Source organism: Musca vetustissima, unplaced genomic scaffold, assembly GCF_032173495.1.
Source record: "Musca vetustissima isolate MV318-11 ecotype Yass unplaced genomic scaffold, APGP_CSIRO_Mvet_v1 utg24388, whole genome shotgun sequence".
Lineage (NCBI taxonomy): Eukaryota > Metazoa > Arthropoda > Insecta > Diptera > Muscidae > Musca > Musca vetustissima.
This window is the reverse complement of record NW_026879360.1, coordinates 73,860-91,677: the sequence shown is the minus strand read 5'-3', so window position 1 is coordinate 91,677 and position 17,818 is coordinate 73,860. Positions and strand designations below refer to the sequence as shown.

The 17,818-nt window shown below is 37.4% G+C and overlaps 1 protein-coding gene across 1 annotated transcript; it reads left to right on the top strand.

The window, feature by feature from the left end:
• Window positions 1-15,138: 15,138 nt before the first annotated feature.
• Window positions 15,139-17,316, top strand: LOC133324244 (proton channel OtopLc-like; the record flags this gene model as incomplete). Its single annotated transcript, XM_061533092.1, has 2 exons — window positions 15,139-17,023; window positions 17,102-17,316. Coding segments are annotated over exons 1-2 (2,087 nt in total), but the record flags the coding sequence as incomplete, so codon positions are not given.
• Between the last annotated feature and the right edge of the window lie 502 nt (window positions 17,317-17,818).

Here is a 17,818-nt window from a genome sequence, read left to right as displayed (position 1 = left end):
ACAAGTTTGTATTTCGAAAATACCTCTGGATCAAGGAATATTTCCATATTTCTTCTGAAATTGGACTAAATGGCCCATGTTTTAACATAACCTTCATGTAGGCTTTTCTCCACATTTTCGACGTTTTATCCGTAAAATTTCGCCGAAGAGGCTGTAATTTGGTATTACGGGTTTTTTGAGGGCAAAAATCATTGGAGTGTGCAAACAATTTTCAGAATTGGTTTATGTTTTGACGTAGCCCCCTTATAAAAATCCTGACACATTTTCGTTTGTGTTTTTAATGTTGGCGTATATTCCCATCGAAGTGGCTTTCGGAATGTTGAAGTTCCTAACTACGTTTTCAACCAAAATGGCTGTAATTTGAAAGTGATCAGTATTGGTCCACTTTTTAGGGTAGCCTCCATATAAGGGTACCCCCAATATTCGGTATCTGGATGGTTTTGGTTGAAATTTGTTATTTTGAGTCGTGGTATGGTAAAAAATGGTCCTACTAAATATTTTCAATATTGACCCGCCTTTTAGGGAAGCCCATCATATAAAGCTACACTCCAAATATGGATATTTTGGGGAGCTTGCGAACTCGTTTCAACCAATTTAATATTTTGGATTCTTATTGGGTAGGAAATGTCCCTACCAAAACTTGTCAACTTAACCCATGTTTCCGGGTATTATGGGGGGTTTTCAGCATGACCAATATTGGTTCACTTTTGGGAATTATTTTAGATTCTCATTGTATAGAAAGTGTTCCTACCAAATGTTCCCCCACGATTCGGGTTTTTGGGGGGTTTTGAGCACGTTTTTTAACCGAATTGGCTTTAATTTGATTTTTCAGTTTCTCGTGGGATTTTCCTACTAGGCATGATCAAAATTGGATCACTTTTTGGGAATTCCCCATATAACGCTACATACCAAATTTCGGTATTTTGAGGAGCTTGGACATGTCCTTCAACTAAATTAGGCGTAATTTTATATTTAGTATTCTCATTGCGTAAAAAATCCCCCTACCAAAAATTATCAATATCTGCCGAATTTTCCGGGGAGATCCCATATAATGGTACACCCATTGTTCGGTTTTTTGGGGGTTTGGACATGTTTTTTAAACAAATTCTCTCTAATTTGATTTATAAAATTCTTGTGGGGTGTCAAACCTTTCTACAAAAAAAAAAAATATATCAAAATCAGGATACGGTTTGACATACCTCCCATAGAACGGTACCATCCCATTTTCGGTATTTTGAAGACTTTAACTGAATTTTCCAACCGATGGGGCTGTAATTTGGTATAAAGGGTTCTGGAAGGCTACCGGTATACAAATTTCTCCGGATCATAGGAGTGTCTATAATTGCACATATCGGACTCCTGGTGAATAAAAAATAAATTTAAAAAGTCCCCTTTCTGGAACATGAACAACCTACTATCACATAACACCATAACATAGTCGCCATATAAATGTCCCGATAGTCTTAAGGCGGGGGCTACAAACTGTTCGGCCCGGCCAGACCGAACTTTTTTACTTGTTTTATTTTTAATTGCGTGCCAATTTTTTCTCATACTAAATAAATTGAAGAAAGGTTCGTAAACTTTTTAAAAAGCTCAACTAGGCAAATCTTAATAACATAATTTTTTCACATCCTGTTAAAAGCTTTCTGTTAACATTCAAACTTCTTCGCGGCCTAAAAAACATCATGATAAAAGGGAATATGTAAAAACATAGTATTGGCTGTTGTGTAAGATTGTCGTTATTCCCGGTTAAGACGCAGTTGTTTTGGTACTAGGTCGTATGTAACGACAGGGCACAACACATTTATTTGGTACAGTGCTGTGAAGGCATTAAGTTGAAATATATTAACATTGGCTGGTGGCGAGCGGGTGATATATGTATATAAAATGCCTTTAGGACAATCTTAAATACATATACATATGTATGTTTATCGCAATTACACACACACGCACACTGTCACCCACATAAGTTGTACATGTTGTATGCCAATCCTGTAAGAGGAGTAACAATAGACCTCTATTTTATGCTGTCGTTCCACTACTAAGCGAGTGTGTGTGTATGGCAAGAAACCCCGTAGTATTTGAAGCAATAGTAGCAACAACAATAGAATCAGGAAGATCTAGGTCAATTGGATGAAACATAAACGACAAAGGAGCATAGTTGGAAAAAAGAAACGACATTACATCCAGGAATGTTTGAATGTTGCGAAAAAAATATGGAATCGAAGCACCAAGAAATTGACACTAATCGATTTATCGACAAAAGGACGCTCAGTGGACCACCACCAACAACATTGTATGTTGAGTGATACGAGTTTATTTTTTCTTTATCGCGATAATCATAATCATGTCTGTCTATGGGTTTTTAAGAGATAGTGGAGACATTTGAAGAATTTGTGATGGTTACTGAGGTCATAACATCTGATGGGGGGAAATTAGTAGATGTTCAATAAATGCACATTATTGAGGTGTTTTAGAATAAAAAACTAACTACTTTTTTTGGTGGGGAAAATATTATTCTCCCTTAATCTCATATAAGAATTTGTTGTTGTTTTTTATAAAACAAAGATATATTAAAGGCGAAATTATGACATTGTTCACCAAGAGGTAAGACCGGGATTTCGAATAAGGAGCAATTGTGATAAGGATCGCAATATTTAAGATAGAGTTTTGAAAATTTGATGTCAATGAAAAGGGGATATATCAATCAGAGTTTCGATATTCGGTATTTTGGGTTGGGGGTCTTAACCTCCCAATTTTAGTATTTTTGGGATTGTTTTTCGACCAAATTAGGTAAACTTTTATATTTTGGAGTTTCATAGGGTTTCAAATCTTCATAAGAGAAATTTACTTTAGAATAATCAGTATATAAAAATTCCGATCGATTTTTGGTATATTAAATGCTCAACTTATAGGGGAAAACGTTTTTGCACTTTTTTGCCCAGGTTTTTGCCCAGGTTTTTGCTAATCGAAATCTGTCAAAACTGGAGCTATATCACAACATAAACCGATATTGATAATGTTTTGGTTGGAAAATTTGACACCGCATAAAACCTAAAAAATCGAATTAGTTGAAAAACGTGCTTAATGCCCCTAAAATACCGTATAATAGGGGCTACCCATAAACATAGAGAATCTTATTGAGAATCTAAAACATAAAATTACAATCTGGATGAAACAAAAAAAAAAAAAAAAAAAACGAACAATATCGAAAAATTTTCTTAAGATATGTTGTTACAGGATCTATATCGATAATATTCTGCAAACATGTTTTGAATCCAGAGCCCTTGTTTTTTATTGTCTAAGGTCCGTGTATGAATTCTGTCAATTGTCCTTCAATAAACGGTCCTCTTGGGTGTCGGTTATCTTTTCCTTGGCTCCCTCCTTTTGTTTCTAGGTGTTTCTTTCTCGCTACTTTTCTTGACATCTTCGTCTCCAATCATTGCCTTCCAAATATTTAAGAAGACTGCGTTAGACACGCCATCTAGTGCGCCAGACTTGAAATTGAAGAACTGTCTAGACCCAAAACCCATAGAGTTCCATCTTATTTTCCCTCCCTGTGAAATACTTTCAATTTCTTCATCAGCAGTGTCCTATTTTGTAGACCCAATACTTTGAGCATGTGTTCTGTCGCGAACTTGCTGCCCCATCCTCTGACGAAACCATTTGCCTTTTGTAGTTGAGGAAGGTCCTGTTTCCTCGCCAGCTTAAGTTTGATTGTCGGGACAATATCTGCCACTAGTTTTCTCAGGGCTTCTATGCTCATTGATTACTCAAACTCTAGCAGTAGATGTCTCTCTTGAAACTGCAGCTATCCAGATCAATAGGGTACCTACACACCTTGCAGCGGGTTCTCCATGATCTTATTGTTAACCGCATCCTTCACCTCTTGTTGGGTCTTCTTTTTTAGTTTTCCAGACGCGCTGTTTTCGTCTATCACTGCATAGCAGAGCTCGTCTTTTCTGCACCACCTGGCGAGCTTTGCATAAGATGGAGGCTACTTACCATCTGTTGTCGCTGTCTACCTCTTCCGTTAATTCCGGTTATTTATTTTTTGAGTTTATTATATGATATTAGAGCCGAAGGTGGCGATGTCGGTGGATCGGTGGTCGATGGATTTTCGTACCAATCTCCTCTGACTACGGGTAGGCTATGTGTTCTCTTTCTATCAGTCGAATAGAAGATATTTTTCTTTTTTGCGAGCTTGGTGTTCGTCTGCTCTTCTGTAGACCAGATCCTCATCGCTACTTCCGAGGAAGTGGAGGGACCACCAGGTTTATCTTTCTGAGCATTGACTTGCTGTACAATTTTGTTTTTTTTTTCGGTTAATTCTGCCTATTTTTCGTTTTTGTGCCTGGATAAACGCTTTTTTTCTTGAAGTGAGCTTGGCGATTTTCTTGCTCACTTCATTAACTATCTTACCAGCTTCTGTTTTTTCTGCATTCTATGTGTTCTCTTTCTATCAGTCGAAGATAAGATATTTTTCTTTTTTGCGAGTTTGGTGTTCGTCTGCTCTTCTGTAGACCAGATCCTCATCGCTACTTCCGAGGAAGTGGAGGGACCATCAGGTTTATCTTTCTAAGCATTGACTTGCTGTTCAATTTTGTTTTTTTTTTCGGTTAATTCTGCCTATTTTTCGTTTTTGTGCCTGGATAAACGCTTGAAGTGAGCTTGGCGATTTTCTTTCTCACTTCATTAACTATCTTACCAGCTTCTGTTTTTTTTTCTGCATTCTAAGATGGTTTTATTTGTCATGTCTTTATGTTCAGACTCGGAGTTTGAGTCCACATCATTCTCAGATGGTCGGCTTGGTCGTCCTCTGTGGTCCTTGAATTAGCTCATTTGCTGCTTTTGTTGCCTGCATGTAGCAGTACCTTCGACTACAGATGCCAAGGTATATGTATAGATATATTCCAAACTCCAAGAACACGGAATATTAAATCGAGGCCATTCAGATTGAAAAGTTGAAAGATTGCTATGTCCAACGTGATTTCAACAGACAGACATGGCTAAATTAATATATTTCTATTATAATATTTAAGTGCTTTTTTTCCTTATCCAATGTCTTTTCAGTATTACCAATGACATTCAGTAGTCTTCCCATTTACAATAAACTCCGAATAGGGATAGCTTTTATAAAAACAAAAAAAGGAAAACCTAATTAAAATTGTGGTCTAATAAAAAAATGGGTCATGGAAATAATGGGAATGAGAGTCACATTTGTGGCAAACCATTCCTCAAAATCTTACCGCCACTAATCTAATTTTCAAACAGCACGTATTACATGTGTAGTGTGATTATTATTATCATCATCATCGTCGTCATCAAAAGCAGAGACAATATGGAAATAATAGTGTACATGCTGCTACTTGCTTGCTCTTCATCTATTATTTAATAATGACATTATCTCCGGATACCTATTTGTCAGTTCATAATATCTTTGCTTAAAGATTAATTCTTCATACATAGTATTTTACATAATAATAATAACACTCCGCACAGGTGTGTGTGGGTGAATATTTTGCGTCGAACATTAGCAATCATAAATGTAAATATGTAAATGAGTACTGCTGCTTCCTCTCATATATGCTACAACAGTGTTTTTGTTGTTATTGTCTAGTGTGCGATTTTTACGCATTTATAGAAAATTTTTGCATGGAACTCCGTTGTAATTTGATGTAATTGACACTCTCTGAACTTCTCTTGCCAAGACTGCTCATTCTCTGTGAGAAAGAGCAATGCTATCACCATGGAGACGAAGCAAAAATAAGAGCAATGGTGTTTTATTTTGTTGTACTTTTAAAGTTGTCATAATGGCATCTCTTTATTTCCTTTGTTGTTGTTTTGGTTGGTGAGTTTTTTTCGCATTCATTCATACAAACCTAGTGATGTTAAAAACACCCTTATTGTACATAGTCTTACAAACATTATGCTCCAGAAGTAGAACCAAAACATGAAAATAAAAACAAAACACCAACATTATACGCAACTTTCATTTGGCGCTCTTTGTGAGTTCCGTTGAAAATTCCAATAGTGTTGTTTTCTAGGAAACAGGTGCATGTGTGGGATTTTGTGCGTTGAGGGCCTTAAGTAAAATATCGTAAATATATAAATACCTTCTGGCGTCAGTAAATTTGTCTACTTATTATTTAGTATTATAATAAATCTAATGTCAGGATTGCGCAACACATAGACAGGGTCAGTGTAATTAAAGTCAGTATGATCATGTATAATAATATTAGGTTGGGGAAAAATAAATTCATTATTTGTATATGACTATAGGACATACTTCAGAATATCCGATTTGGACCAAATATACACCGTTTTGTTGTATGATTTGTTCTCATTTTAAAAACATTTCTTGAATATTTCTCCGGCCTCCCTATGCGAGGCGTATCTTTAACATCAAACATTTCTGAACGGAATATGCGAAACCAAAATTGCATATAATTGGCTGTAACAGCATAGGAACTATAAACTCCATTTGTAAACACCATTTATATAAAGAAAATCTGTAAAATGTACCGAATTTTCTCTTTGTTCACTTCCATTTTTAACATCCTGTAACTCACAATGGAATGCACCCAACAAAATATTTTTTACTGCAAAATGTCACCCTTCCCACGAGCATAAATCTGAAATTGTTTGATCGATACTTCACCCATAAGAACTTAAAAAAATTGGTTGAAGTGTCGGGTTAGTTGCCCACACTCGGAAAGCCGATATTATTGTTAACAGGAGAATAAAAGACCTCGTCACCAGATTCACTTCATAATCCGTATAAAAGCGAAGTTCTTTTATATCAGTCTCATTTGCGACCATGTGCCGACCGAAGACAAAGATGAACGGACCAAAGGCATGTTTTAGTAGCGGCTAGAAACGCCATATAACCGCAGCCCTGGCTACGACATTAACATTCTGCTAGGAGATTTAAATGCAAAAATCGGAAGGCAAAATATTTTTGGCCCCACCGTCGGAAAATTCAGCCTCCATCCGACAACGTCATGAGGTTGATTGACTTCGCGGCAGCAAAGATGAAGTCAGAATAGCAATCAATCGGCTGAAGAATAATAAAGCATCAGGTGCCGATGGACTACCAGCCGAACTATTCAGGACGGGACAGTCATTAGTACAATTTGGCTAGAGTAATGCATGCCCAATGTCTGGTATGAAAGGAGTATAGACAATAAGTACCAACTATAGAGGAATTTGTCTCCTTCCCATCGCATATAAAGTGATATCGTGTGAACGACTGAAACCAATAGTCAATGATATTATTGGACCATACCAATGCGGCTTCAGAACGTCGTCTATATCCGTTCAGAGGGTTTTATAGGCATATCTGCGTTCGGCATTCCAGCAAAATTAATACGGCTATGCAGGATAACTTTAACTGGCACAGATGTCATACGAGATGCAAAGGTGAACATAAACAGAAATGTGTTGACCAACAAATGCTATTATGATCTAAGTAAGCTGTTTAGAAACAAAGCCACCTTTCCCCAGACCAAACTCACACTCTACAAGACGCTGATCCTAATAGTTCTGGTGTATTGTTCAGAAGCATGGGATACTTGTGCAAGCAGATGAGGCAGCTCGAGTTGCAGCGACTACGGTGGCTACGCCATGTTGTGCGAATGGATGAAGATGCCCCAGCTCAAAAGGCATATAAAAGCGAGCTTACTGATGCTTCAAGCAGAAGCAACGTCTTACAAAATGCCGTATATACCGCAGATCCGATTTACAATCATGAACTACCCTAGAGTTTACGGTTCACGACCTGATTGCTTTAAGTGCCGCTTGACTCTCGACAAATATAGTCACCCGAACCGAGTACATAGGTCCTTGACTAACTTCGCCGGTTTCAGGATTGATAAAACCTCTGCTTGAAAAAAAACCCTAGAATTATTAGTTAGTTTGTATGAGTTCTTAATTGAAAGTTCTTCACAGAAAACAACCGCACGTTCTCTTTCTCAGTGTCCCCAGTAGACAAGATAGCCCTAGCTCTTCTTCAGTATCCACAGATTTGCTGTGATTTCCTAATTTTATTTAAGTCTAACGTGGTCTTATATCGACTATTTTCTTTAGATAGATTTTCTTTCCTTTAAAAATCCTGAATGATAAATTACTAAGCGGATAACACTTTCAAAACAGAAAATTTAGGTATAGTAAATATTTTCTGCAAAGATATTTTTCTCCCTCCAGGTAACCCGGAAGTCAAAATATATAAATGGCTATATATTTTGACTTCCGGGTTACCTGGCCTGTACAATTTGTTGGCTGACTATTGACGTTTGCTGATGATCTCAGTGCCAAAACATTTCGATTTTATATTTTACGCAAGGAATTCTGCCCAAATATTGCTACATACAATATTTGGGCGCCGATTTTGATACAAATTTGTCTGCTTTGGGCCCACATTTCATTTGGCCTTCTCACCTAAGAAAAATCTCCCTCATAGCAAATTCTGCGAAGCATCACACGACAACATTACACATACATAATTGATGCGAAGTGGAAGAGTACTCTCTCCAACTTCCGTTATTCATGGCAGCAGTTTGTTTTTGTTTGCCAACAGAAAGACCTCAATGTTTGTTTGAGAGTGAATAAAAAAAACATAAACAGAGAATAGCATTTGTTGTGTATCATGGAAATAGTGAGATATGTATACTCTCTGACTCTGATTGGGAGAATAAATCCCAATGAGAATTACAAAAACAACGGGAAGTAAAGAGCGCCAAAAGAGTATGCCAATGATGGGAAAGACTATTTGCAAAAATTGCTGCTGCTATGTAACTCAAAATATGTTGTGTGAAATCTGGGCAACGATGAAGATTTGGTTAATGCGTGTGTATGTTTGTTCGTTCGTGTTTGGTGCCGCCACAACTGAGCAAATTGAGAGCATAGAAAATACACCTTTGCTGGTGCTGGGATATCACAGTTATTCTGTTTTCGAGTGTCGACGTGAAAAGAACGTTAAATTCTGTGTACGGACGGTTGTTGAGCTCGGAATAAAGCGCTGCTGAGTGCAGTTATTCTAACTGAAAAAAAAACAGTAAAACAACAACAACAAAAGCAAATGCCAATGAAGAAAACGGTTTTATGAAAGAAGTGCAAAATTGTGAAAACAACAACAAAATCCTTTTGGGTTACCAAAAAGGATTGTGAATAAAGAAAAAATTGTGTGAAAATTTTATGAAAACGGTAAATAATATCTTCAAGGAATTTATGGAAAATAAAAAAAAATAGAAATTGTAAAAGTGAAAAAAATGATAAACACAATGTGTGACTTGTAAATTTCTAGTGTATATACTACATCAAACGTACCGGATAATTGAAAGTGTATCTGAGCGGGCGTGTGTGTGTAAGTGTGGTCATGTGTGCCCTTGTTTGTCGGTGTGTGTTTTACATTTGTCCCGAATACAAACTTGATTTGTGATGTTGCTGCCTCGGCTGCTACTGATGTTCATGGCGGGATGCTGGACCGATAGGCCAGTTGCCTGCCAGCCAACATTGATAACCTCAACCTGACCCAGCATCAGTTGCATGCAACACTCATACACAGTGAGACACACATACGTACACACACTCTCTGTCGCCTATAAACTATTGCAAAAAATACATACTAAAGGATAACTCGTATTGAATCGTCGATGTCGTTTGTTCGTGTGTTGCTCGCTCGCTTGCTCGGTCGGTCGGTGCTAATATTATTGTTGTTTTTGTCGTTATTATTGTTTTCCCTCTATCCATGGCAATGTGTATGTGAATGTGTGTGTGTACCTTAATAGTAATTGAAGCTGGACCAATTCCAAAAAAATAGTTGCCAAACCTCCCATCAGGATATCCATGAAAATTTACACAAACAAATGAAAGCCGAACTTGAATAGTTTTTCACAAAGTTGTATAGAAATTCCTGGAATAAAATTAAAGTTCGTTTCACGATCACGATGTTGTTGAGGTAGTAGCAGCATCGAGTGTCGTGTGTATGGTCAAGGAGTAAGGGGACGAGTCTGGACGACAACGACAACACCTAATACTATCGCTTTCGTTTTTACGTTTCATGCAAAATATACTACACACCACACAGAACAATCGTACATACATACATACGACGAATATCCTGACATTTTCCACAAAGTGAAAAGGGATTTTTTTTACGATTTGTGCAGTCATAAGACAAGAGCAGAAAAAAAGGATTCTCTAAAGGATGAATTGGCATTGAAATGGATACATATAATTTTTTTCTTCTTCATTTTCAATTTGAAAATTGGTTGGTTGGTATATTTATGGTTGGTCGTTGTGTTTTTTATTGTTATCTATATTGACTGTCTCGTCACTTTCGTGAGATAGTGCACAGGGTTTTTCTTGGTAACTTTAAAATGATGACAAGTTTTAGGAAAAAAAACATGGGCAATGGAAAATTTATTCGTGTGAATGACACGCCCATTTTTCGAAAAGGGCATTTAATAAAAATTATGATGAAGGACTTTACTAGATTCCATTTTATGATCAAGTTTTTACTATGGACCATTTCGATGAAAAAATAAATAAATAAAAAATATAAAAAACAAAACGTGAAATTTCTTAAATCGAAAAGGACCTTTATATGGGATGTAAGGACCTTTATAGGATGTGAAAAATAACTATCGAATTACAGACACTCAGGTTAGAAAACTGGGAAAGGAACCTCAACAAAATCTCAAAACTCGGCGTGACCATTTGGAAGGCTAAAGCCATCAAAATACCGAAAATGGGTCGGAACACGGGGGCTACGTCAAAACATGGACCTATATAAAAATATTTTCTGCAAAAATATATGTTTCACCCTCCAAAAACCGGGAACGTTATATTACAGTCACATTGATAAGAAATTCCGAAAATGGTCTAGGATCATTTTGTGGTGGTCATATGTCGGAAATTTTGTGCAGATATTTTCACCATCTTAGAAACCGGAATGCAAAGTTGTAGCCACTTCGTTAAAAAGATCCGTTAACACATTCAAAATATTTTGCAATTGTGTTTCTCAGCCTCGAAGTTTCCGGAATGCCTTCAGAATACCGAAAATGGGACAGGATGCTGTGTAAAAACTTCGATCAGTATAGAACATTTTCTATAAAGATCTTGTTCGCCGTTCAAGAACCCAGAACAGCCCTTTGTCGAGAATGTCATACTACAATGTATCTTTAGCCACCCGGATACCTAGAATAGGAAGCGGCAGTTGTATGCGGGCTGATAATAGCAATTGGAGTTCAGAGGCTCTGTTTTGGAACCTTCGGAATATTTGGAACCTATAGAATATAGAATGATCGTCCCTAAAAGGTCCAAGTTAATTGTTATGCAAGTCTTTGCAAGTCTTTGGGCTGATAATAGCAATTGGAGTTCAGAGGCTCTGTTTAGGAATCTTCGGAATATTTGGAACCTATAGAATGTAGAATGATCGTCCCTAAAAAGTCCAAGTTAATTGTTATGCAAGTTTTTGGAAGGATATTCATATTAATTAGAGATTCCTTGAATGAATATTTTCAAAAATCCGATATTTCTTGAAAAAATATTTTCAAAAATCCCATATTTCTTCAAAAAATATTTTCAAAAATCCGATATTTCTTGAAAAAATATTTTCAAAAATCCGATATTTCTTGAAAAAATATTTTCAAAAATCCACGATATTTCCTTGAAAAAATATTTTCAAAAATCCACGACATTTCTTGAAAAAATATTTAAAATTCCACGCCTTGTTTTTTGAAAAAATATTCTTTAATAAAACCACGCCTTGTTCTAGTCCTTGAAAAAAGATTCTTTAAGAAATCCACGCCTTGTTCTAGTCCTTGAAAAAAGATTCTTTAAGAAATCCACGCCTTGTTCTAGTCCTTGAAAAAAGATTCTTTAAGAAATCCACGCCTTGTTCTAGTCCTTGAAAAAATATTCTTTAAAAAATCCACGCCTTCTTCTAGTCCTTGAAAAAATATTCTTTAAAAATCCACGCCTTGTGTTGGTCCTTGAAAAAATATTCTTTAAAAAATCCACGCCTTGTGTTGGTCCTTGAAAAAATATTCTTTAAAAAATCCACGCCTTGTGTTGGTCCTTGAAAAAATATTCTTTAAAAAATCCACGCCTTGTGTTGGTCCTTGAAAAAATATTCTTTAAAAAATTCACGCCTTGTGTTGGTCCTTGAAAAAATATTCTTTAAAAAATCCACGCCTTGTTCTAGTCCTTGAAAAAATATTCTTTAAAAAATCCACGCCTTGTTCTAGTCCTTGAAAAAATATTCTTTAAGAAATCCACGCCTTTTTCTAGTCCTTGAAAAAATATTCTTTAAGAAATCCACGCCTTGTTCTAGTTCTTGAAAAAATATTCTTTAAGAAATCCACGCCTTGTTCAAGTCCTTGAAAAAATATTCTTTAAGAAATCCACGCCTTGTTCAAGTCCTTGAAAAAATATTCTTTAAGAAATCCACGCCTTGTTCTAGTCCTTGAAAAAATATTCTTTAAGAAATCCACGCCTTGTTCTAGACCTTGAAAATATATACTTTAAAAAATCCACGCCTTATATTAGTCCTTGAAAAAATATACTTTAAAAAATCCACGCCTTGTGTTAGTCCTTGAAAAATTATTCTTTAAAAAATCCACGCCTTGTATTAGACCTTGAAAAAAATATTCTTTAAGAAATCCACGCCTTGTTCTAGTCCTTGAAAAAATATTCTTTAAGAAATCCACGCCTTGTTCTAGTCCTTGAAAAAATATTCTTTAAGAAATCCACGCCTTTTTCTAGTCCTTGAAAAAATATTCTTTAAGAAATCCACGCCTTGTTCTAGTCCTTGAAAAAATATTCTTTAAGAAATCCACGCCTTGTTCAAGTCCTTGAAAAATATTCTTTAAGAAATCCACGCCTTGTTCAAGTCCTTGAAAAAATATTCTTTAAGAAATCCACGCCTTGTTCTAGTCCTTGAAAAAATATTCTTTAAAAAATCCACGCCTTGTTCTAGTCCTTGAAAAAATATTCTTTAAGAAATCCACGCCTTTTTCTAGTCCTTGAAAAAATATTCTTTAAGAAATCCACGCCTTGTTCTAGTCCTTGAAAAAATATTCTTTAAGAAATCCACGCCTTGTTCAAGTCCTTGAAAAAATATTCTTTAAGAAATCCACGCCTTGTTCAAGTCCTTGAAAAAATATTCTTTAAGAAATCCACGCCTTGTTCAAGTCCTTGAAAAAATATTCTTTAAGAAATCCACGACTTGTTCTAGACCTTGAAAATATATACTTTAAAAAATCCACGCCTTATATTAGTCCTTGAATAAATATACTTTAAAAAATTCACGCCTTATATTAGTCCTTGAAAAAATATACTTTAAAAAATCCACGCCTTGTGTTAGTCCTTGAAAAATTATTCTTTAAAAAATCCACGCCTTGTGTTAGTCTTTGAAAAAATATTCTTTAAAAAATCCACGCCTTGTATTAGACCTTGAAAAAAATATTCTTTAAGAAATCCACGCCTTGTTCTAGTCCTTGAAAAAATATTCTTTAAGAAATCCACGCCTTGTTCTAGTCCTTGAAAAAATATTCCTTAAGAGATCCACGCCTTGTTCTAGTCCTTGAAAAAATATTCTTTAAGAAATCCACGCCTTGTGTTAGTCCTTAAAAAAATATTCTTTAAAAAATCCACGCCTTGTGTTAGTTCTTGAAAAAATATTCTTTAAAAAATCCACGCCTTGTGTTAGTTCTTGAAAAAATATTCTTTAAGAAATCCACTATTTGAGTGCTTAAAAATATTTTAAAAAAATCCACAAACATAAAAAAAAAATTCTTCCACTGAATAAAATTCCATTGTTAAGCCTTCGAGCACTTGTTTTAAATTGTTTTTCTTTTCGTTTCCTTTAAGATTTATAGCCTAGATTAGCTGTCTGATCTTTATGGGGAATTCCACCCAAATAATTTGTCTGCAAAAATAGATAAGAAAGACGAAATAAAAATAATCAAAAACGTCTAAGGGGAAACTACATGTTTTACTACAAAACAAGACAAAAACAAAAGGCAAGGAAAAAAGTAGCAACTTCGTTCTGGATCATAGACCAGGAGACCCACTTAAACACACATACACACGTATACTCTGTAAATTCGAAAAAATCAAATATATAAAGCCAATGTATGAGTGTGACCTCGTTAAAACCATACTGCGTAGCATTTAAAAGGATACGAAACTACGACAATGGCAAATTTTAGGCAATGATGCCTGTCTGTGCATGTATGTGTGTCTGCTTGTGTGTGTTTGTTATGCCATTATTATGCTAAACAAGAGGGTTGTTAATGTGTGACCCCCCTCCTCTAGATCTTCACAATAGTGGAGGAATCTTTGTCGTCCTATGCTCTGCTGTTGGTGGCAGCTTGTCTGCTACCACACATAACACTTCGAGTCCACCGAGACGTTTCACATAAAATGCGTTACGCATTTTAATACAAAAACAAAAAAACAATCATAAAACTGCCAGCAACAACAACAATTGTAATGAGAATAACAACAACAGCATTTAACCGACCGAGTGAATAGTCCCAGCCAATCGGAATTCTGTTGTGAAAAAAAGCGCAAAAAATTAAAATGCGTAATAACAAAAACAATGAAACAGGACACGCACAATCTTCACATCCTTGCAAGAAATAGTTTGCCATAAATTCACAGTTCATGTGTTGTTGTAATAAAACAAAAATCAAGGAGAGAGAGGAAAAACATAATAACGACAAAGCTCAACTAAAAACCCAAAAATCTGTTTCAAGTGTGTCCCCGTTCGGTTCGGTGTATTTGTGTGTGTGTGCATGTGTGATTAAAAGTGTCATAAATAAAGCTAATGGGTTCTGAAGTGCCATATAAGCGATTTTTATTACATTCCCCCTCACTACTCTCTTTTAGGAAAAATCTAAGAAAACAAAGAAGAACAAGAAAAATAATATTGACTAATCCCAAAATTGTTCCCCCGCCCCTCGTTCAAAAATTAATCCAAACTTATGTGACTGCTTATCCTGAAACGCTCAATAAATAAAAAGTGTAATTCCAATTGGAGAGAAAAGCCCTCCCTCAGAAAGAAAACTAAACTCTCCAGAGAGGGCTAAGTGCTTGAAAATTCTAAAACAACAACAACAATATCAGCAACAACAATAACACCATGGATAGCTCTCCGGATCTATCCTTGAAATTAAGACGTGGTTCGAGCGACTCACGTGATAATTTCTATATGGATTTTGCTCAAGGCATTGATTCCGATATCGAAGAGGTGGATAATACGGCGCTGGATCAGGCCACAGCACCTCCATTGCCGCTGGTGGGGGATGGTATGGATTATATGGTCATACCGCCACCTCCACCACCCTCAGTTATGACCATAATGCAACAACAGCAGACAATGGGCTTACCCACTGTTAGCGAACACGATGATACACCTCCAACACCACCGCCACAAATGACCAGCTTGCCCTCGCCACCGGTTTCGCCAACAACCTCCGTCTTAGAAATGATGCCACCGCCACCTTTGTCTCCACCACCACCAACAACCACAACATCTTCATCCTCTACACATTCCAATCGAGTTCTGCCACAGCCACCTTCTCCACCCTTGGAAACTGAAGATGAGGAGGATGATGATGATATCGAAGAGGAGGAGGAAGAAGATGCTGCCGATGCCGATATTGAAACAACCGATAATGTGGAGGAAACTCCCGATGAAGAAACCGATGGCAAAGAAACCGACGACAAAGAGACCGAGGGCGAGGATGACAATGATGGTGATGATGAGGGTGATAAAGATTCACCACCTCCACCATTGCCACCCATACCCTCACACCTGGCCTATAATCGTCCACAATCCAATCACGAAGATGATGACGATGAGGATGACAGCCACTTGCCCAAGCCAATGCAGGGCCAGACTCCCTCAACATCACCCTCACCACCTGTAACACCCCCACCTTGTCCGGAACTAAGTTCCATACAAAAAATTGTTTCACCACCGCCAACACATGTCTCACAGATACCACCTTTAACCCCACCCTCGGAGAGTGATCAGTCTCAGCCCAACTCTCCACCACCTATATCGAAACATTCGCCACTAACCATGCCTTCAACACCGCCACCACCACCCGAATGTGATGTGGTCGATGATGAACAACCTCCCACTCCACCACCGGAATTTGATCAACAAGACGAACCCGAAGGCGAAGAAGAAGTCAAACCCAAACAAGATGAAGAAGAAGATGAACCGGAAATCGATTTATCCGGTGTTTCCGGAGAACCCTCAATGGATTTGGTACAAGAAGTTCTACAGGAGGCGGCCCAGAAGGCCATAAATGGTGAGGAAAATAAATCTTCGCGGGATGATGATTCCACCACTATTACCACACCACCAACCAATGGCTACTCCGCCTCTTCCATGTATAATCATCAAGCTGAAGAACCCATGGATGAGGCTGACCAAGAACAACTAATGGCCAATATACCACCACCAGCTGGGCTAGAAGATCCCATAGAAGATGAAGATGGTACCAAGACACCAGTTTCCGAAACGAAACCCTTAGATTTAGATGAACTCTCCTTAGATCGTGTGCCACCTCCACCACTTGAAGAGGGCGCCGAGGAGGAGGATAATGAAAAGCGAACTTCATTGCCAGGGACACCAACATCACAAGTCTCGCAATTGTCACAGCCGACACCAACACCCACGGTGTCCGGATCACCAAAACGCAAAAGTAGTGTTACAAGTGCCACTGCACCCGGTGGAGGAGGTGGTAGTAGTCGTGTTCCTAGTCGTAGTGTCAGTCGCAGTGGCAGCCGCACAGCCAGTCGTAGTGGTAGCATACGTGGTGGTGGTAGTATTAGTTCAAGGGCTGGCAGTATTGCAGCAGCTTCAGTGGCATCGGCAGCCGCATCCATTGTCTCCGCATCACAATCTGTTAAGGCCGAGGTCGTTACCTCTCCACCAATTTCATTGAAATCGATACGCAGTCCTCCCGGCTCAATACGCTCGCATACATCGAAGCATAGTCCTTCGCTGTCACAAAAAAGTCATCATACCATTTCGGCGGAGGCAAAGGCTAGTCCCACACAGTCTAATGGTTCTGTGGCTGCACCCGGACGTTTACAAAGTCCTCAGGAGGGTGATAGTCCACCGGCAATGCCTTCACCACCAATTATACGTAGTCCACCACAGGTGAAGAGTCCACCATCAATGCACAGTCCACCACGTGTCACCAGTCCCCCGAAAGTCTATAGTCCCCAGTTGATTAGCAGTCCACCAATGCGTCAAGACGATATTGATCCCGAGAAGGCAGAGAAACCGTAAGTACACTAGCATAATTTTTAAATTATTTGAAATTTTTACAAACGTGGGATATATGATAATGGATAATATATTGATTAGGAAAAATGTCTAGATATTCCACTTGAGAAAATACGGTATCGCTTTCATTTTCAAAAAAGAAAAAATGCCTTTGTGGACCAGATATACCAAACTTTATTTCTTCGCCTTGAAAGTTATTAATTTGTTGGGCTCTAAATGTTTGATTTAAACCACCCTTGCGTATAAGAAATGCCAGTAGTTATACGCCACAAGGAATGGCTTTAGTACATTTCGTAGGCTTTTATGAATAAAATTCTGAATTAAATTTTACTTACTTACTTACTTAGCTGGCTTGTGACACAATTTTCGTTCCATAAGCCGAGCTTAAAAAGATTTCCAAGCTCGTCGGTCTTGTGCGCATCTCTTTCAATTTGAAAGACCATGTTCGGAGATGTTGTCACAGCTACTCCGAATTTTAAAACTGATGTCACTAGTTTTATT